This window comes from Mytilus galloprovincialis, chromosome 6, assembly GCF_965363235.1.
Source record: "Mytilus galloprovincialis chromosome 6, xbMytGall1.hap1.1, whole genome shotgun sequence".
NCBI lineage: Eukaryota > Metazoa > Mollusca > Bivalvia > Mytilida > Mytilidae > Mytilus > Mytilus galloprovincialis.
In genome coordinates, this window is record NC_134843.1 from 95,617,957 (window position 1) to 95,640,424 (window position 22,468).

A 22,468-nucleotide genomic window follows, 5' to 3' on the forward strand; every position below is an offset into this window, starting at 1 on the left:
CAAAAGCTTGTTTATGATCATAAGAAAGTATCCAGAAGTAAATTTTGTAAAAATAAAATTCCATTTTTTCCGTATTTTACTTATAAATGGACTTAGTTTTTCTGCGAGGAAACATTACATTCACTCTGTGGTTAAAGTTTTTAAAATTTTAATAACTTTCATAAACTATCCTTGATTTGTACCAAACTTGGACAGAAGCTTGTTTATGATCATAAGATAGTATCAAGAAGAAAATTTTGTAAAAATAAATTTCCACTTTTCCGTATTTTACTTATAAATGGACTTAGTTTTTTTGCCAGAAACAAAACATTCACTCTGTGGTTTAAGTGTTTAAAATTTTTATAATGTTCTTAAACTATCCTGGATTTCTACCAAACTTAGACAAAAGCTTGTTTCTGATCATAAGATATTATTCAGAAGTAAATTTTGTAAAAAAAAATTCGCTTTTTCCGTATTTTACTTATAAATGGACTTAGTTTTTCTTTCAGTTACTATTACATACAGTCTGCAGTTAAAGTTTATAAAACATTTATTAGATTCATAAACTATCCTGGATTTTTTACCAAACTTGGAAGCTTCTTTCAATCAAAAGACAGTATCGAGAGGGAAATTTTTATTGATGTTTTTCCTCATTTTTGTTGAGTCTGCGATTAACAGCAAAAGTAGGCGAGACACTGGGTTCCGTGGAACCCTTACGAATTTTTTTAACCATGGTGGCCATCTTGGTTGGTTGACCGGGTCACTGGACACATTTTTAAAACTAGATACCTAATAATGATTGTGGCAAAGTTTGGTTCAATTTGGACCAGTAGTTTCAGAGGAGAAGATTTTTGTAAAAGTTAACGACGACGACGGACGGCGGACGCCAAGTGATGAGAAAAGCGCACTTGTCCCTCTGATAAAAATCAAATGGTAGCTACCCAAGTAGATTTTGAAATTACTCTCTGGGTCTGCGAGTGTTCACATCTTTTTATAGCAGCCTATACGGTATAGATTATTTTCATTGGTGGGGGTTGTATACTATTCTATACGGTGAACTTACAGAACTATACTTGCTTACATCCATGTCATTTGAACTCAGATAAAAGTTGTCTCAATTACCACATCTCCGTATTTTAATATGCACTCTTTTCAAACTAGGCAAATACCGTGAACGATTTCATATATAGGTAAAACGTGTCTTTCAAAATTGGCAAACTACTATGGAACTTTTTCAGAGACAAAAAAAAAATACTGTCTGGTTCTATTGAAAGCTATTGTCTTGCAAAAATGTCTATGATTAACTGTGTCCTGTATGTTTTGGAATATAACTTGTGCACTTTATTTTAAAGTACGTAAAATGTTGAAAAACGTATGTGTACCATTGTTACCCGCATGCCCGGAAAGGTAGGGTCATTGAATAAAAAAAAACTGACTAGACATGTTTAACCAGCATTGCCCGGTCGTATTACAACTTATTATAAATGTCACCTACACCTACGGCGAATGTCAAACTTCTTGTATCATAAATGACAAATATACGGTGAGAATACAAGCTTATGTTGACAATGTAAGAGATAGTATTTTATGAGGCAAATGTGAAACAATTCAATGTTGGTCCTATAGGTGTATTTATATAATTCAGTTTAATGGATTTTTTTTTATGTATAGCATAGAATATAATTAAAGGTTAAGTGTTGCACAAAACCTGAAATTAACCTTGCACCAGACCGTGCTGTGTCGGTGTAAAACTAAAAAAATAAAAGCTTTCTTCCGTTTAATTAACCTTTACAATGCATACCTGTTGAAAAAAGTTCGAAACCCGAGTTCTATTTTTTATTTAGTTTGGAGTGTTCGCTCTCTCTCTCTCTCTCTCCCTCTTTTTTATTAGCCATTTGTTTTCCCGTCATATATCTATATCGAGGTTTTGCTCTTGATATATATTAACAGCTATTTATGTTTCCATCTAATTTACAAGAGACAGATAAATGTTTATTTTATTCGAAAGAACATTAATTAATGTGTTTTACGGAAATTTGCAGTTAAAGCAGAATGTCCCTTTCTCCGGTTACTCCAACATTGAAACACCAAAGGTTTGTGTTTCTCGTGTCTTTACTAAAACATTAATCGTAACTTGACATATACCAGTAGTGAAACATGTAAATTATCATTTATTATAAATGTGACGGTGGAAATAACTGTAGAGGGAGAGCAGGGGTAATCAATTAACTGTTTGTCGTCCATCGTAACCATAATGATTTCATAGTTTTTGAGAAGAAATGTATGATGTTTACATGCCAGCAGATTATATATTAAGGCATCATGCAATGCCTGGAACAGTTTATTTGATCAATAATACTAAAAAGGACTTTTTTCGTCTAAAGTTAGATATTGCTTCTACTGACAATTTTTTTACTCTCATAATATTCGCTATCATCTAAATCCACAAACGACTGTTTCAAAGAATAACGGCTAATTGACATTATAAAAGTTAATAAATCTTTAGATAACTTTTATCGTAATTATCAAAATTATCATAATAATTATGTAATACAACAGTGGAGTTCTATCAATTAACAAGTCAGTGTCAAAGGGAAAATAATCCGTAGTAAGTACAAAGATATAATAGCTTTGAAAAATAAAATAACAATTACATATGATATTTATTCAGACAGGATAATCCCCGTCAAGTTTTCAATGATGTCGTAACAATTCACCTGCAGGACACATCAAATATTGCATGATCTTACATAAATTAATTTGCCTGTGGATAAATTCCCTGTCCCTGTCCAGGTCCAATTTACTATTAAGCCATTGTGTGACAGTTTCATTTGCCGCCATAAATCATGTATTATGTACAGTATAACCATAGATGTAAACTTTTCATAAAAAAAACCAAAATAACTTGTATTGTAACTATTTTTGTAAGTATTTCAGTTTTCTTACTTAATTAGTTATTAAAATAGAAAATTTGAAACTCTTGATTGCTATTGGAAAATGTGTATACAACAGTGGCCGGATCCAGCCATTTTTAAAAAGGGGTCCAACTATATGTCCGATTTCAAACGCATTGCTCGTCCCCCTAAAAATAATGTTCCAACCCCTGGAACCCCCTTCCCCCTCTGGATCCGCTACGTTCCAATAAACATAATTTAAGTTCAATATAGTGTGTCTTTATAATGATCAATAAGAAACAGTGCACTCAGTTTGTCACAGGAAGACGAGGAAAGGGATCTAAATTATCATATAGTCTTTCTTGTGTCCTTTCATAATTTGTGACATTGTAAAATAATATTAGTCAAGGGCAAACGAACGTCCTTGCAAATACAAAATTCACCTGTAAAAGTGACACAAAATTTATTGCCGAGGGGCAAAAGGAGGCGTGGCAAAAGAAATTGCATTATCACGTGACTTCATTATACTCTTTACTTTCGAATAATCAGTTTATAAAAATTCTTTTAGAGAATAAAGGGTAAAAATAAAATTCTGTTCTTATTTTGAATTAAAACAATTTTCAATCCAAAGGAATTTTAGGTGATTATTTCGCAATTCCATTTAAAAATGTCAGAGTCAGTGTGTTGACGTCACAGAATTCGTAATTTTCATTGGTTCCTCACATCAAGCTTTCCATTGCAGTGACCGTCGGACACGATGGCGTCGACGAAGGTTTCCAAGTCTAAAGAGGTAAATATTAACCATTTATTATGTTTAAATAATTACGAAAATGGTAGGATTTACCTCACGACATGCAAGACTAACCATTACCATTTTTCTACTTTTATTTTAAGTACACAAATCTTGGTAAAACGTCACGTTTAGTGGAATATTTGCGGCCGCCTCAGCTTTGTGGCATTGTGCCGGTCCCCAAAATTTTATAACCGTATTATAACAAGTGTATTGTGTTAAAAATTTTGGTTTTATTCCGAGCAAAATTATTTCAAGTATATTCATTGGGCTTTGAGTCATATAACTGTATTCATTGGGAAATGTGTAGTGACCTACTTATCACCCGGATCCATATTGATTGATTCTGATGCACTTATCGATGCATTCCCAATTTTCCCCAAACAGCAAAAGAATAATAAAGTGAACTGTACTGTAGTAACCATCTACGATTACATATTTTTCTAAAGCAAGTTTTGTAACAGCTCTTAAAAAAACAGAATAACATGGTTTATCAAAAGGTCATTTCCCTCAGCATTTGGAGGTCATTTGACGTTCTTCACTGAACCATATCACACAGTATCTTTTTCGTTAGTTCATTATAGCATGGAAGAATTATAGTAAAATTATACAAGTGTGTAGAAATAAGGTCTACAAATTATAGTTTCTTAATTTATTTCTAAATAGCAAATATATGGACACATGTGAACTTTATTTCATTATTAGTCAATATTTCTGTATACTCAAGGCCATTGATGTAATAACTATTGCAAATTTTGCATAGAACTTTTAACTAGTTGCAAAGTTCCTCAATAGTGACTACTCAAATTATGTATCAATTCAGGGATGAACCAATTTGTGTACATGTATTAATACAGATCGTTTATTGTTGGCATTTGATAAAATCTAAAGATGAACTAGTGAGATAAAAGCATGTTTCTTATCATACCAAAGGATTAGACCCCGTTCACACTTGCATTTTTTTTTTAATCGAACTGAATAAAACCAGTTAGCATTCATATTATCTTTAATCATAACGATAGAGATCGGTCTAAAACGATCCACTGCGTTCACACTACAATTAAAAACGCAACCGATCTAACCTTTTTATCCGTAAACTGTAAACATTGTGTATAAATAGGACTGATTTATTAAATTCATCTATTGATACTCTGACACACACACTTGAAAAAAAAAATGGAGAAAGTTTTTGTTTCTCCTGAATCAGAAGTTAAAACATTTTGGTACAGGTGTTATTGCCATTCTTTAATTTTGAAAAAAATATCTGTAGTAACGAAGTTACAACACAACGAAATATTGCGGTTTCTGAAAAGAAAAAAAAATCATCACAAGAAAAGAAGTCTCAGATTTCGCAAATCTATGCGATGGCGAAGACAAAATGTTTTCAGTTTGTTTTAATTGTCTGTAAACAGAGAAATATGGATTAAACAACGAACCTCTGAGATAGTTTTGGCGCTGTACATGCTCATACGTTATTTTCGATTCAATCGTACTAGTTTAAACCGATCTATGCCTTAACATTTAAAGTGATATCGGTTTACTTTAGATCGATTCAAACTAAACTACCTCTTTTGGTGTTTTAGTTTAGACCGATTGAAGATCGATTCAAAGAGTTCACATTGGCCCTTAAATCGATCTAAAGTGAATTAGTCTAGTTTAAATGATTAAAATGTCCTAGTGTAAACGGGGTCTTAGAATTAAAATGCATGCCAGACTAACCCTAAACTGTCTACTTAATTTCACTCAACAAACCAACAGGTTTTAAGAAACATTAATTGAAGCTTTTAAAACATGCAATCCATTTAACTGAGCAATGGAAGATGCACAAAATAAATATTATAAACAACTTTTTCCTCCAACTTAAAAAAATTGGACTTTTTATGCTCAACTTTTTTCTCCTAAGAATATTAAACTTCACACTTATAAATTTTATTCATTTTGTTAAGTAAGTTCATAGACATTGACTGGCCTAAGTGAGAACCCTGAATTATGCTGCAAAGTAATCTTTTTTCAGCATATAGACACAATGCATATGTAGCATGTTTGAATTCTAGATAATAAATTTGGTGTTTCATGTGTCTCACCTGATTGGACCTTTCCTTGAATTTATTTTCTTGGAAGACATGAATATCAATTCAACTGGTGAATTCAATCTTTAAAAATGTTTAACAATGAATATTCAGGTATCATGATACAAGGACATTGATGGACTAGTTAAGTTTAGTGTTTGCTAGGTTTACTAGGCATCTCCTAGACTCCATGTTTAACATTTTCTGTATCACTGTCCTCTTCTTTTCCATATTCTTGAATTATAGATTCCTCCTACAGTGTACTTTTTTTTTAAAAACTTTTGAAAGTACTGATTTACTTGTTAAAGGTTTAACCTTCAACCTATCTATATGAAGTAACACTTATATCTTAACTGATATCTGGTGTGGGTTTAAACAATTCTAGCACCAGCTTGAGTGAATTCTTGGTGTTGCTATCTCTGCAGACTACAAATATTGGAGAAAATAAACATATTACAAACTACAGCAGGCCAAGAAGACTAACAAATTTGTCATAGTTTATCAAGACAACAATTTAGAATATCACAATATCAAAATAAGAGATGATATGCAGATGAGATAGCTCTCAACCCAAAACAAAATCACAGAAAATACCAACAAAATGAATAACCTCTATGACCTTCAACCATTGTCAACTAAGGGCAAACCCATACCATAAAGCAAGTTATGAAAGGCATTGAATGAACAATGTAAAAACAAATTAAACAAGACACTAACAGCCAGATTAATATACCTGTACATGTAGAAGTTCTTTGATGTACAAATGTACAATAACATGCATGTACAAAAGGTATTTACTTTAAATCAATGGCCATTGGGATTCTGTTACAAACTGTGAACAAACAATCATCAAAGTGGGAAACATACTTACTTTATATTAATTTAGGTATATTTTTTGCTTTTAAATGTAATTTTCTCTCTGAAAATGTTGTTCTTAAAATTTCTTTGTGTGACAGCAGTTTCAGTGTTCTGACAATGTATTGTTAAGAATTTCTTTCGAATCCATCCATCTTATTGACTGAATAATCTTAGACAAAATGAAATTCAAAGTAATTAAAAGGATGAGATGCTTAGTTTGGGTTTCTACTTTTATCTAAACATGTCTGTACGTTGGCATAGTTCTTGTAATAATTTTGACAGGACTTAGATATCATCATGTACTTTTTTGTAGATGGAAAACTATTTCTCTGTCCAGATCCATATACCCTCTTGATCATGGGAAACATCCAAAATATTTTTTTAATTCATTATTGATTTATTCAAATAAATTATTAATCAATCCTAATCTTAATATGCTGGTGTAAAGCTTTTTTGTACCATGTATAAAAGTATAATAGAAATAAGATAAGGTTTAGAATTAAAAACACATGGCAAAACTTAAAGCTAACAAAAAGCACTGAAAAAATATCAGATTTTGTTTATATATCTTAGTGCATTTGTGAGGAAATATGTTTGAGATAAACATTTAGGTAGATTATTGATTCTTTCAGTAGAGTAACTGGCTTATTTTCAATAAGTTTAAGATTAATTTTCATAGTAGGTAATGTAGATCAATATCAGACCAGCAGATAATTGATCCTGTGTTTCTCATTATGCTTTTATAGTGAAAAACTTCAATCACTCTCCTGGCAGCTAAGTTCAGATCAGTTATTAACATCAATAATGTCTACATGTGGTGTATTTTTATCCCCCTTTTAGTCTCCACTTCAAAATATATCTTTAAAACACAGATAAAATGTAATGTACATAATGCTTGTGTGTTGTCGGAATTAAATATTTAGTATTATACACAATGTCAACCTTTATGACATAATGTCCTTTGTTGGGGGTTTATCTTAAGGTATTGATGATGATGTAATGTTTACACTAAGTGTGATAAACTATTACATGACTTCACAAAATGTTCAAAAAAATAATGACATTGTTGATAACAATAGTGGTTTTAAGGTCCCTTTGTTGTTGCATTAAAACAATGATAAGTAGAATTTTTTGCTTGATTGGTTAAACATTTTGTTTCAAATATTAATTTCAACATTTGCTAAATATTTTAAAGGAGAACCTATAAAATGAATCAAATGTTTATCATAGTTAGATATCAGTTGTTTACAAAGTAAACGTATGTATACACTGTAAGTTTACTTACCACCTAACAAATAAGGTAAACTAAGGTTAACTGGTAGTATGTCTTTAAGGTCAATATTCTGAGTCAACACAGAATTGTATCCTCATTGTTAATGTCGTAATCAATGCCCGGACATTATAGCAAGAAGTTAAATAACATTCACTATAGATTTTTCACAAATATTTATTTTATTGTAACTGCTTCAAAAATCTGCAGAAACATTTTTTGTCTACATTAAGGTTAAATTTTGATTGAAGGTGAAAAATGTATTCATCTTATTATAGAAGACATAATGTTAAATTATTCATCAGTGTACTGAGCTGGGACATAATGTCATAATAGGCCTGTCAATTTATCACAGTAGGTTATCATAATTGATTATAACATTATTTGTCTGGGCTTTAAATATTTTTATATACCTTTGATTAATTGTGATACATAGGTATACAACACAATGTAGATCTCAATTGAATTTCAAGCAAGGCAGTACATGTTACTTCAATTTCAAAAGAGATACTGACACATCTTATGGAATAAAAATGCCAACACAAAACATGTATAACAACTGTTATGTTATTTATAAAGAATCATTTAAAATTTTATATTCCATCATTTTGTCCATAGTTAACATGGTTAACTAAAGACCTCCAATGATTTCAGTGTTAGCATCTTACCCTATAAACCACAATGGTTTGGTTGCAACTAAATAACTTTTTTATGCAATTATTTTTTTGCAATAATACAAAGCAATAAAGAAAACTGTAATCCTTTTGTCTCAAGATGTTTAATTGTACAAATTGGATATGAAAACAAAATTTTACTTGCATTATAATTCCCAGTGAAATTATCAAATAATATCCAGCTTTGAGGAACTGTTCATAAAGTACTGCTGAAAACTACCCTTTTTTACATAAAATCAGGGTTGCAAATTATTGATGAGGCTAAAATTATAAAAGCTACCTAAATTCCATGTGTGACATGGTTCCCTATTTGACTGCATTAAAATGGCTGATTTGTCAACCTTTATTAATATTTTCTTGTCATACAGAATTATGTTTTTACAATGATTCCATCAGTTAACAATTTTCGTTATTTGTTTGTAGGACAAGAGGGCAGACAGTTACAGATATGCTGTCACACCCGGAGGAGATGATGGCAAGAAAAAATCGAAAAAGACCAAGAAGAAGGAAAATCTTGATGAACTTAAACAAGAATTGGAAATGGACGAGCATAAAATACCACTTCCAGAATTATATGAAAGACTAGGATCTGATCCCAATTCGGTATATATCTGTTTAAATATCACTTAATAAAGAATTAATTAAAATACAGGAAGACCAGAACTAAAGAGGTTTATAAAGCATCATTTAATTCGCTTGTCATAGCAGGGTAGCTGGTATGCACCTTACCAGCCAGGAATAGTTCAGGGCAAGGTTCCAATTTAAAAATAAACATAATTAACTTACAGGCATCTATCTCTGAAAAAATACTTATAAATACCTTAATGTCATTCAAAGTACCAAAATGATAGAATATTGTTTGGTTTTTTACAGGGTTTGAGTATAGAAGATGCAAAACGTATTTTAGAAAGAGATGGTCCAAATGCTCTAACGCCGCCGCCTACAACTCCGGAGTGGGTGAAGTTTTGTAAACAATTGTTTACTGGGTTCTCTTTACTACTGTGGATAGGAGCTATTTTATGTTTTATAGCTTATTCTATTCAAGCTTCTCAAGATGAAACTCCACCAGGTGATAATGTAAGTGTACACAGTTTCTATGTTAACATGTAATTTGACAAAAACAAAACATTAGATTTATTTTACTGATAGAAATCAATGGTTTAGAAAGATAAAAATAGCCTCGACATTTCCTTAAAGAAAAACCAAAGCTATATATTCTCTTTTTCTCTTTTTTCCAAGTTGAAGTCTTTGTACAATATGAATATGTTATATATTTATTAAAGAATTCTGGGCTTTTATTAATGTAATGTAGGTGCAATAATTATAACATGTTTTGTTTGTATTTTCCAGTTATATTTAGGTGTTGTATTAACAGCTGTAGTAGTTGGTGAAATCATTATAACGTGTTGTTTGTATTTTCCAGTTATATTTAGGTATTGTATTAACAGCTGTAGTAGTTGTCACTGGTTGTTTCTCTTATTACCAAGAAGCCAAAAGTTCAAGAATTATGGATTCCTTTAAAAACATGGTTCCACAAGTATGTATAAAAATATATACCATAAGTTTTTGTTTTAATTTGTAACTGGATGAAGGGTTGATTGAATAGAAGAGAAAGTTTAAACTTAGGCCAGGATTTTTTAATTTGTTGGTTTACAGATACGCCGACCCGATTTTGACGATTTCCAGAATAAAAATAAAATTGACTTTTCATACTTTTTTATTCCCGCTGACCCTAATAAATGCATTATCCCTGAATAATAATTAAAATAGTCTTTTTTTTATGAAATGGAATGCATTAATCACTAACAAAATTGATAACACTTTCTATTGTGAAAAAATAAAACTTCTAGTTTACGTTTCTAAAAATAGACAATCCTTGAAATGCCGTTTGCGCAAATAGTTTTGCGGAATGAAACCTGTGTTTAAAACCAATTACACGATAAGTTCGTTTTCCTTATTTGTCATCAGTCCGTAAGATGCATAATCTCATAGAAATAGACTCGTCCAAATGAGGACAGGTGGAAGACATCAAGTTCAAGTACTAAACATTATTCTCGTTTTCCAGTGGACAAGTCTATTTCGTTTTAGACACGTGTGTTGAAACTTATTTTCGTACGATGTTTTAACATTTTTTCTTTTTTTTGTTTTCGTGCTTGAAGATCATTATTCACCAAGTTTTCTGGAATTGATTAAGAGCTACGCGAATCTGTTTTTTTTGCTTGTGAAATGACGATTTAATTTCGTCTTTGTCCGTGCACCCCCTTTTTTTTACAGGAAAATTATTAGACAATGTCACATGATGTTTATGACAGCTGAACAATAATATTTCATTTAACTAAAATTTAAGAAATGATGACAAAATAGTATAACAAACATATTGTTAGAAAGATGAAATATATATTTATTTTGCATATATTTCTGTCTTAAAGATATTTTTTTCTTTTTTTTTTCCGACCGAACGACCCGACTTTTTCATGGGATAAATCCGTAAACCAACAAATTAAAAAACACTGGCCTTATAAACAAATCTTATAAAATATTATTTTGCACAAAAAAGGGTTAATATACAAATAGTTTAGCTCGTGAACTGAAAGAGACAACTACCTATGATTAGAGACACTTGTTATTATTATTTCCTCTACCCAATTGCTCTGTTGAACATTTTTATGAGCCTAAACAAAAAGTATGTGAATTAAATGTTTTGTTTAGTTTGCTGATGTTATTGAAAATAAAACACTGAATCTATTTTTTATGCCAAATTCTTTTTTCACATTGATTTGAAAAATTCAAGGAGATATTCCAAGAAAAAGTTTAATATAACCTGGAGCAGATTATATGTTTTGTTTTAATGAATTGATATTTTTTTTCTGTAGTATGCAAGAGTACTCCGAAGTGGAAATACATATGAAATTAAAGCTGAAGAGATTGCATTAGGAGATATAGTGGACGTCAAGTTTGGAGACAGAGTTCCTGCTGATGTCAGAGTCATTGTAGCTCACAGTTTCAAGGTAGGTCATTTAAGATAATTGTTGTTTTACATTAATACTAAATTGGCTGATTTTGACCAGGTTAGAATATAGATTGCTGATATTAATGAAATCTATAGACAAATTTATTTATATCAATTTTAAAAAGATGAAAGCACTTTTTCATTTGGATTGTAAAGCTAACAACAGTAATATTTCAACTGTTTGAATTTTGTTTACAGTTTGATATTTTGAATTACAGGTTGACAATTCCTCACTGACAGGAGAATCTGAACCACAGACCAGAAATGCTGACTTCACCAATGAAAATCCTCTAGAAACTAAGAATTTGGCTTTCTTTTCTACCAATGCTGTAGAAGGTATTATATCCATCAAATATTACTGTATAAAAAAATCTGTATTGTTAACAAAAAAAAGATATTTTTGTGTTTTTTACAGGAACTTTGTAATCTGTTTTGAAGGTTTGATTTTAATTTAACATTTGAAGATTATCCCACAGATGCTCATAAATACATTTTGACAAGATCACACAAATTTTTTTGAAATACATTTCGACAACATCTCACAAATGCCTTTAAATGCATTTTGAATAGATCAAACAGTAGGAGGGAGCTGAGGAAATTTATAAAAATTATGTGAATTTACAATTTCTTGATATTTTTCAGGAACATGTAGAGGTATTGTTGTAAGAACTGGTGACCTGACAGTGATGGGACGTATTGCTAACTTGGCCTCTGGATTGGAAGTTGGAACAACACCTATTGCTAAAGAGATTGCTCATTTTATCCATATTATCACTGGTGTAGCTGTATTCTTAGGAGTCTCATTCTTTATCATTGCATTTATCTTGGGATATTTCTGGTTGGACGCTGTTATCTTCTTGATTGGTATCATTGTAGCTAATGTACCTGAAGGTCTCTTGGCAACTGTCACTGTAAGTTATCTCACATGTATAATTAATTGGGGTTATTTTTTTCCTACAACTTGCAGGGGGAAAATTGAAAACGCATGTAGCATAAAGTAAAAATTAGACATAATTGTTATTAACTAAATTAACTGCAATGTTAAAAAAAAGCTGTGCTTAATCTAGTAGTGAGACTGATCTCCTGGATTCTGTTAACTTGTGCTGGAGTGGTTGATTTACATTTGAATAACATTTTCTTTTTCTAGGTATGTTTGACACTGACAGCCAAACGTATGGCTAGCAAGAACTGTTTGGTAAAGAATTTGGAAGCTGTAGAGACTCTAGGATCCACATCAACCATTTGCTCAGATAAGACTGGTACCTTGACACAAAACAGAATGACAGTTGCTCACATGTGGTTTGATGGTAAAATTGTTGAGGCTGATACCAGTGATGATCAGACAAGTAAGTAAACAACATATCTTCACCAACTATAATTAGTTAAAGTAACATGTTTTCATTCTCATACATGATTATGGGCAAAATTGCCAATGCTTACTTGTCGGTGTACAGAAGAGCTGAAATGAATGTTTACTTTTCATTCTATGTAAAAGAAGTTGTGGTATGGTTGCCACTGAGACAACATTATGCCTATCCTTACAATTTTAAAGGCACCTTTGGTTGATAATTTTAACTGTAATTAGATTTGTCTATTATTAAATGTTGGCTGCATTTATTGCAGTATAATTCCCTTGGATTGTTTTATGCTTATTAAATATTAATGGTCTGATTTACTATTGCATATCAGTTACATGTAATACAACAGAATTGAAGATAAAAACAAATTATTTTTTTTCAGACGCTACATACGGAAGAGCAGATGAGTCATGGATGGCTTTGTCAAGAATTTCTATGTTGTGTAACCGTGCTGAATTCAAAGGAGGCCAAGATAATGTTCCTGTATTAAAGAGGTACAGTACCTTAAAAGACATAATACAGACAGATAAACCAATATCATACATCATACACTTGAGTGTTAAATACAAAAACAATCTCTATATAAGTTAAATTCATTTCATTAAAAATGAGTAAATATACTTTTTACAATAAAAAAACCAGTTTGAATATTTTTTATTCTATTACTTTGAAATCATCCTGATAGATATAGGTGAATAGAAGGTTGATAACACTTAGTATTCCATTGTTTGTTTTTCAGAGAGTGTATGGGTGATGCATCAGAATCTGCTTTATTGAAGTGTGTTGAATTGTCTATTGGGAAAGTCACTGAATTCAGAGGCAAGCACAAGAAAGTCTGTGAAATTCCCTTCAATTCTACTAACAAATACCAAGTATCTATTCACGAGACAGATAATCCTAACGATCCACGATATATCTTGGTAATGAAAGGTGCACCTGAAAGAATCCTTGACAGATGTGGAAGTGTCTTGTTTCAAGGCAAAGAGATTCCATTGGACGACAACTTCAGGGAATATTTCAACACTGCCTACATGGAATTAGGAGGTCTTGGAGAAAGAGTTTTGGGTAAGATTATTTAGAAATTTAAAAACATATACAAGATCAAAACTTATTATTTGTTTTGTTTGTTTAAAGTAGATCCTATTAAGATAAGGTTATATTGTCATTAGTTGACTAAATACTTATATCAGAATTTATTTTAATTTTTTCAGCCATTAAATATTTACATGATAATGATATACATTAAATCCTTTAGTTTATGACATAGCTTTCTTATTCTATTGACAAATCAGCTTTACTGAATTACTAAGTTGAAATATTCAAGACATTTAGTTCTAGTAGAAAAAAAAACTACACAAATATAAGATAAATCTGTTTTCTGTGAATTACATCTTACTGATTGATATAGAATACATGGCTTTAAATAAGTGTTTACTGTTTGTAGGATTCTGTGATTATTACTTGCCATCTGACCAGTACCCTATGGGATACAACTTTGACGCTGAAGAACAGAACTTCCCATTGTCTGGATTGAGATTTGTGGGACTAATGTCTATGATTGATCCACCTAGGGCTGCTGTACCCGATGCTGTAGGAAAATGTAGAAGTGCTGGTATTAAGGTGAGGTCAACACAACATCATGTCACTTTAACATTAGCACAAAAACAAATGTACATTATTTGTTCAATATAAGATTTTTGAATTTAATATTTTATGAATACACTTTCAAACCCTCAACTTTATTAGGACTATTCCAGAAAAAAATGTATGGGGGGGTTGGAAGGCACTTTTTGTGAGCACCCGCCACCCAGCCAATTGTAATTGAGACTTATAGTGCATTATAGTGTGAAAAGTTGCTCTGATACCCATCACCCATGTATTATTAATATAATGTGCCTTCCAACCCCCCATACATTTTTTTCTGGAATAGCAACAAAAAAGTATTTAAAAATTTCAAGGAATAAGTTCTTTAATCTTTAGGATTATAATTTAATGAATATATGAATTTAGAAAATACAAATGGTCAATACATATAATGACTTAATTCCTTATTTTTCTAGGTTATCATGGTTACTGGTGATCATCCAATCACAGCTAAGGCTATTGCTAAGGGTGTTGGTATCATTTCTGAAGGAAGCAAGACTGTTGAAGATATTGCAAATGAACGTGGATGTCCAATTGAAGAAGTAGAACCAAGGTTAGTATTAGATTACTGCTTGAAATACTTGAAGAAATAAAAACAGTCTAATTTACTAATTGAATTAGTCTCTTTTAGAAATTATTCCTCTGTACAAGAATTCTATGTATGAGGCATATGAATATGAAAAGTAAGGTAAAAAAAAATCAGTCACAAACTAATGATGACTTTTGTTTACAGTGAAGCTACAGCAGCTGTTGTCCATGGTTCTGACCTTCGTGACATGACCCCAGCACAGATTGATGAGATCCTTAAGAACCATCCTGAGATTGTATTTGCCAGAACTTCCCCACAACAGAAATTGATCATTGTTGAAGGTTGTCAGAGACAGGGACAGATTGTAGCTGTAACTGGTGATGGTGTCAATGATTCTCCTGCTCTCAAAAAGGCTGATATTGGTAAGGATTAGCTTTGGATTTCATCTTATTGTCTTTCATGTTAAAGATAAAGTTAAAGTACTTTTGTTCATGGAGTAATATTTTATCATAGAATTTGTGATTCAACAAATATTCACCATGCACAGTGCAAAATTTTGAATCTACTTTAATTCTGATTCACTATTGAAGATTTTTCTTAACAATTGTTGTTTGATAGTAGCTGGAGAAAACAAAACAGATATTTACAAGTTTTACAGTTTTAGTTCCATATTACAATATTTTTTTTGCCTTTTGCAGGTGTTGCTATGGGTATTGCTGGTAGTGATGTCAGTAAACAAGCAGCTGACATGATCTTGTTGGATGACAACTTTGCCTCCATTGTAACTGGTGTTGAAGAAGGTGTGTATAAATACGTATCTTTGTTGAAGAAGTTTGTTATTTGTTATGCATGTATTTTTTTTATATATATTTACACATTAACAGTATAAAAAATAAGATTTCAACTTTACCATTATGTTTACCTTCAAAAACTGACTGATTCTACTGTCTGAGAATATAAAAGTTTTATAGTTCTTTTAAAAAATGTTATTACAGAAGAACTGATATTTTCATTTTATTGTTTTATGTTTACAGGTCGTTTGATTTTTGATAACTTGAAGAAGTCTATTGCCTACACTTTGACCTCCAACATTCCTGAAATTTCACCATTCTTGTTCTTCATCCTATTGGATATTCCCCTGCCATTAGGAACCATCACCATTCTGTGTATTGATTTAGGAACTGACATGGTACCCGCTATCTCCCTTGCTTATGAAGGACCAGAATCTGACATCATGAAGCGTGAACCTCGTGATCCACTCAAGGACAAACTTGTAAACGAAAGGTAAGTCATGCATATCATTTATTAATTACTGAATAAAGAATTTCTGTCAAGTTCATAGTGAAATGATATTTTATGACAAAAAAACTTCTGTTTTATCAATAAAAATGAAGAAATCTTTTTAAAGTTGATTATCCTGTATTTTCAATGTGACAATTGTTTTGGTGAGAAATAATAAGCCTAAGTTAATTTATTGCCAGATTGATCAGTATGGCATATGGACAGATTGGTATGATCCAGGCATCAGCTGGTTTCTTTGTATACTTTGTCATCATGGTAGAGAATGGATTCTGGGTATCCAGATTGTTGGGTCTCCGTGAAGAATGGGATTCCAAGGCTGTTAATGATCTACAAGATTCTTACGGACAGGAATGGGTAAGATTTCTATTTTTATGAAAAATTTTCATGTGAAACTTTTAAAGTCATGTGAAACCACAAATTAAAAAAAAATTATACATATGTTTTTTAAAACTAATTGGATAGTTTTCATTATACAACTTGTGTACATATACTTTTTTCTGAGGAAAATTCTTTAATTTGTCCACATTTAGAAGAAGTTTACTTATTTTTAATTGCTTGCTGCAAGGAAGCAATTCGCCGACATATTTTCCGTATGCATAGTGACCTAAGCGTGACCCTCCTCGAAAAAATCCGGTGATAGCAATGCGCATGAATCTGTCATCAAAATAAACAATTACCTGATTGTATATGTTAAACACGTGCTAAATACCCATGCTTTTTAGCTGATTATTTACTATAAGGTGACAATCGGTAAACTTCGGCTTCAAAACACGACATTTAATGAGTAGCCATATTTGTTAAATCACAACAGACAGAGAGAAAAAAAATTGACGATTATACGATATATTTGCGTAAAAAATGATAAAATCATGCACAGAGGACTAAGTTTATGATATATACATGCATTGGTTCAAGAATTGGATAATAATTATTTTTCACCAGTTACTCGTTTCTTATGACTTTAAGCTTAACTAGTAATTAAGTATTAAAGTCCAAATATTTTAAAGTATGTGAAAGATGTGTAAAAAGCACATTCAATTATTACGTTACGAGCATCACATCAAATATTATATAGTTAAAGTAACCTTATGTAAATGTTTAATGGTGTAAAAAAAGTAGTTTGTGCTTGAAGTAATAAATTAAAATAAATTGAGAACAATATTCATGATATTGATGCCTTCACCATTTCAAATGTTATGTACAAAGGGAGGGAATTCAATTTTGTTTAAGTTCTCCAAAGTGGAGATTGCATATAGAAATTTAATCTGACAGGTTTTGCTGCAAACTGCTATTCCTTAGCCAATAACTTGAACAACTTGATTAGTTGATCTTGAAAATTTTCATTTAAAATTGGTTTGACTTATTCAAGCATTTTATTGACATGAAAGTTAACATGCATAGATATGCATCTAATTAGTTGCGTTAAATAAAGGAATTGCTCCAGCATATAAAAATTAATTCAAACATGCATATTGATATTAAATTATGGTATGAGAGTTTAAGTATTATTTGATATATATATTTTCAGACATATGGACAAAGAAAGATTCTGGAATACACCTGCCACACAGCTTTCTTTGTTTCCATTGTCGTAGTGCAATGGGCTGATTTGTTGATCTGCAAGACCAGAAGATTGTCCATTGTTCAACAAGGATTGAAGTAAGTTGTCAGTGTTTTCACTAGAAAGGTTTTGAGGCATGGTGAGGTCCAGCACCAAAAACTATAAATACTATTGCATTGTAATTTTGAAGTGTGTTATGGATAAAATGCTGAACTTCAATTTTCACTAGACAAAATTTTAAAATTGAAAGAATTTTTGTTTTTGGTTATTTGGATAAACAAAAAATATTCTATATTTTGATTACATAAGTAACTTTACTTTTTTGATTAAGAATACATGGCATATATTTAACACATTACTTGTTTCTTTCCAGGAATCATCATATGACATTCGGTTTGTTCTTTGAGACTGCACTTGCTGCATTTATGGCTTATTGTCCAGGATTGGATAAGGGACTTCGTATGCAAAACCTCAGGTATGTACTGGTTTTATAAGATGTTTGATTGTACAGAGGACTACAGTAAATGAATCAAATTAGCCTAAGAGAAAAGGGTTATGGTCTATTGCAATAAAGTTTCTTGACCAAATCCATAGTGTCATAATGGTCAGTTTGGTTTAGACTTTGTACTTATCCGTGTAAGTATGTATTTTGTGTCAAGAGTTTACTAAGCTGAAACAGTCTTCAATGTGTTTAAATTGTAGTGGGTCAGTTACTAAAATTTGTGTAGAAAAAATTGGTATTTCAAGTTTAAGAAAAAAAATCCTAAACTTTCTTTTATTTTTATTACAGTTTTAATATTATAGATAATATTAATCCTCCAATTATAGCAGTTCAAAATGAGTATTCAAGTCTTGGTTTCAAAGAATTTCGTTCATTTCTTAAATCTATACAAGTGTCATGTCAAGTGAAATAAAAGTTATAATTTCAGGTTAATATGTTTGTCTCTGCAGTGCATTTGGATAAATTATAATATTTTCTATGTCTTGTCAAGTGAAATAAAAGTTATAATTTCAGGTTAATATGTTTGTCTCTGCAGTGCATTTGGATAAATTATAATATTTTCTATTTTCTTCATTGCAGGGCCTCATGGTGGTTCCCAGCCATGCCATTCAGTTTAGCCATCTTTATATATGATGAAAGTAGAAAGTTTATTTTGCGCCGAAACCCTGGTGGATGGGTAGAAAGAGAAACCTACTATTAAAAACAGTGTGTTGTAAAGAGACCTACACAAACTTTGTACTTAGTGATACAAAAATTTTAGATTTTTTTGAAAAGTGTCATTTTAAAGATTTTTTAAGTAAATTTTTATCCAGATCATTATACCGTTTTAATATATTGTTGAAACTATTGTGGAAGATGCATGATTAAGAAATCGAAGTAACAGGATTATTTTGCATTTAATAAGATGGTGATGAATGTGTAGTAGTAAGATTTGATGACATTTTTATGTTTTTCTTTTCCAATGATTTTGTTAGTTATGCACACAGTGGTTATGTGTCATGCGTCATGTGATAAACCAACTTCATCTTCACACATATGTATGTTGTAAGATTTGTAAATACATCTTTTTTATTATTTTTAGAATCAGATTATTTTATTGTTCACATTCGACTTGAAATCAACATTTTAAATTGGAAATCTGGATTCATTCAGTTGAACAGTTGAAATTTGTATGTTTTGGTTGAATGTGTATTAATGTCATGTAGAATGCAAACTTTTATAGAAAAGTAGTCTTTTACCAAAATGTTTTTTTTTGTATAATTGCTCACATATCTGTACATATAATCTGGCTAACATTCCACAAACATGAATTTCAAGGCATAATATATTCAGATACAGGAAAGCCGTTCAAATGAGATTTATGACAAAGCTGACAAAATTTAAGTAAGTTAAGGGGATCATTATATGGAATAGAATCATTATGGAGCATAAGTAAATTTATAAAGTTTGAAAATGGAATCTCATTTCTGATAATTGTTTGTTGGAAATAACCAAGAATACAGCTGACGTCAGTCTAGGTTTTAGCTTAAAACATTTACTGTAATAGTTTGAAGGTCCTTTGTTGTCAGAGTGCAATAATGGTTACGGGGCTTATAGCAAAATCATTTAAATATATCTATATACATTTAACAGAGAGAAATATAAAAAATAAAAAACCATATGCCTTTAGGGGGAATTAGTTTTGTATACAAAATTTTTAAGAAGAGTTGAGAGTAACATATATCCAAGGTATTTAACATAATATTACAGGGGACCTTCAGAATGTTGTAGTACTTGTGAAATGTAGATTAGAAAAAGAATATGTGACATGTTTAAAATATTCCCTATACATCATCCTACCTGTTTTTATTAGATGAAAAGTTCTGAATCCCAACTCTCCAAAGACAGGTTGATTTTATTACTTATATGTATATACAAGTCTGAACTGGTTGTGACTACTACATGCTGCAGAGTATAGGTGATATTTTAAACATAACTAGGCAATACTCCAGAGCAATAAGAAGCCTTTTGAATCTCACTTGTCACATATCATCTGATTCATGTGAACCTGTTTTTGTACCTCAGATTCTTCTGGATGTATTACAGAATAAATTTCATTAAAAACTTTAAAATAATTGAGTATTTTGTTTTACCTATAGTACATGTTACAGTTCTTTTAACGATAAAACAAATAGGGAATGCTTTTCTTTTACCTTGATAAGCAAGGCTAACAGTTGCATACATTGGAATATTTTTCATAGGGAACATTTTGGATTGAGAACTTCTGTTTTGAATACGATATAAGAAGAAGTGGTATGAGTGCTATTGAGACTACTCTCCATCCAAGTCACAATTTGTAAAAGTAAACCATTATAGGTCAACAAAGTACAGTCTTCAACACAGAGCCTCTCATTATGAACCACTGAACATCAGGTTCCTCACACAGGACAAGTGCAAAACAATGCAGCGGGTTTAAACATTTTAATAGGAACCAACCTTCATCCTTACCTGAAACAATAGTATAACATCACAACATACAAAGACACGCTAGCAAATATTAATTGTTATGGCTCAACTCAATCAAGACATTAATACAAACAAGTCAACATACACTGAAGGAATAGTGGTTAAGTAGCAGAGGGATCTAAGTAGGTACTCCTGTAATCACTAGCCAGTCAACCCTGATGTGAGTTACAACCCCACTTGTGCACTTTACTCCAATCTTAAATTACTAGGATTGTCAGTTTTACTATCAAAGGTCAGTTGTTTACTGCAGGCACCCACGCTTCCCCCACCTATAAAAACTGACTGCCTTAAAATAGCCCCAAGTGGTGTTTAATATAAAAAATCTAAAATCAAATAAATTTTATCTGACCCAACATAAATGCAAAATCAAGAAAATAAGGGGTGAGATGTTAAACTATACCAGAAAGACAACCATAACCTTGGACAAAATGCAGACAAATAAAAAAATATACACCGGTAAATGAAAATAATTTTGTTGTAAGGTATACAGTAATTGAGAACAGAAGTTAACATTTAGTCATTCCAAACACTTGTCAAAGCTGGTATATATTAAAAATAGAGACGAGGAAGTAAACATTAAATAACGAAGCATTTCAAATTGACACAATAGGTCAAATTAACACAAAAGTATGATTTGAGAGTACTCCCAGTTACTGAAATCAAGTTACAATATAAAAGCCTAACTACAATTAGTAATAAAAAATCAATCCCAGGGATTAAGTATTTTAACGTCGTGGACAGTTAAAGAACCCGTGATGTGAATTGTGCAATGCCAAAAATAAAAGTATCGACAGGCAGTAGGATAGTTAAAAGTAAACCTCTGTAGAAAATGAACGTCGATATACCAGTTTGAAATAAAACGATGTGGAGTATACATCAATGAAATCGCCAACCATCAAAACAGTTAAAGGTTATCCTGAAATTAAGCCTTTTTCACACTACGAATTCCCTCTTCATGAGATCCATCCATCCATCCTCTAAACATTTTTTTTTTTTGAAATAAGAAAAAGTAACAGAATTTATACTAAAAATCTTTCAGAAAAAAGACCAAATTTGTGATAATACATGGAATTTATCCTAACATGATTATGTATTGATTATTTTTTGCTGTTATCTAAACCAACTTTCTGTCATAATGGCTATGAAGCACACATGCTATGCTTGGAAAAAAGTAAAATAACAAAAATACGGAACTCCGAGGAAAATTCAAATCGGAAATTCCTTAATCAAATGGCAAATCAAATGATAAAACACATCAATCAAATGGTCAACAACTGTCATATTCCTGACTTGGTAAAGGCATTTTCAAATGCAGAAAACGGTGGATTGAACCTGGTTTTAAAGCGCTAAACCTCTCACTTGTAATACAATCGCATCAGATTCCATTATATCGACAAAGATGCGTGAATAAAGTGTCATAAATAGGGATACAACAACAACACGAACTCCACCAAAAACTGGAATCATTTGTTTGTTTATTATACAACTCTATCATATAATGTAAATTGTAACAAGGCTAAGTA

General features: G+C 31.2%; 1 protein-coding gene across 1 annotated transcript; it reads left to right on the forward strand.

The window, feature by feature from the left end:
• The first annotated feature begins 3,480 nt into the window (after positions 1-3,480).
• LOC143080808 (sodium/potassium-transporting ATPase subunit alpha-like) lies at positions 3,481-19,340 on the forward strand. The gene is made up of 19 exons (XM_076256865.1): positions 3,481-3,663; positions 8,958-9,137; positions 9,408-9,611; positions 9,958-10,071; positions 11,408-11,542; positions 11,763-11,880; positions 12,187-12,455; positions 12,692-12,890; positions 13,285-13,396; positions 13,642-13,967; positions 14,347-14,522; positions 14,963-15,099; positions 15,280-15,497; positions 15,774-15,875; positions 16,110-16,359; positions 16,557-16,731; positions 17,906-18,036; positions 18,312-18,413; positions 19,020-19,340. Exons 1-19 carry the CDS (start codon positions 3,631-3,633, stop codon positions 19,138-19,140), a joined length of 3,102 nt encoding a protein of 1,033 aa, XP_076112980.1. The 5' UTR covers positions 3,481-3,630; the 3' UTR covers positions 19,141-19,340.
• The last annotated feature ends 3,128 nt before the right edge of the window (positions 19,341-22,468 follow it).

Bases quoted from the DNA above. Each gene is read 5' to 3' on its own strand.
- LOC143080808 (XM_076256865.1), top strand. From the start codon at position 3,631: ATGGCGTCGACGAAGGTTTCCAAGTCTAAAGAG. The intron at 10,072-11,407 runs GTATGTATAAAA...TTTTTTCTGTAG, and splicing joins TTAAAAACATGGTTCCACAA to TATGCAAGAGTACTCCGAAG. The intron at 11,543-11,762 runs GTAGGTCATTTA...TTTGAATTACAG, and splicing joins TTGTAGCTCACAGTTTCAAG to GTTGACAATTCCTCACTGAC.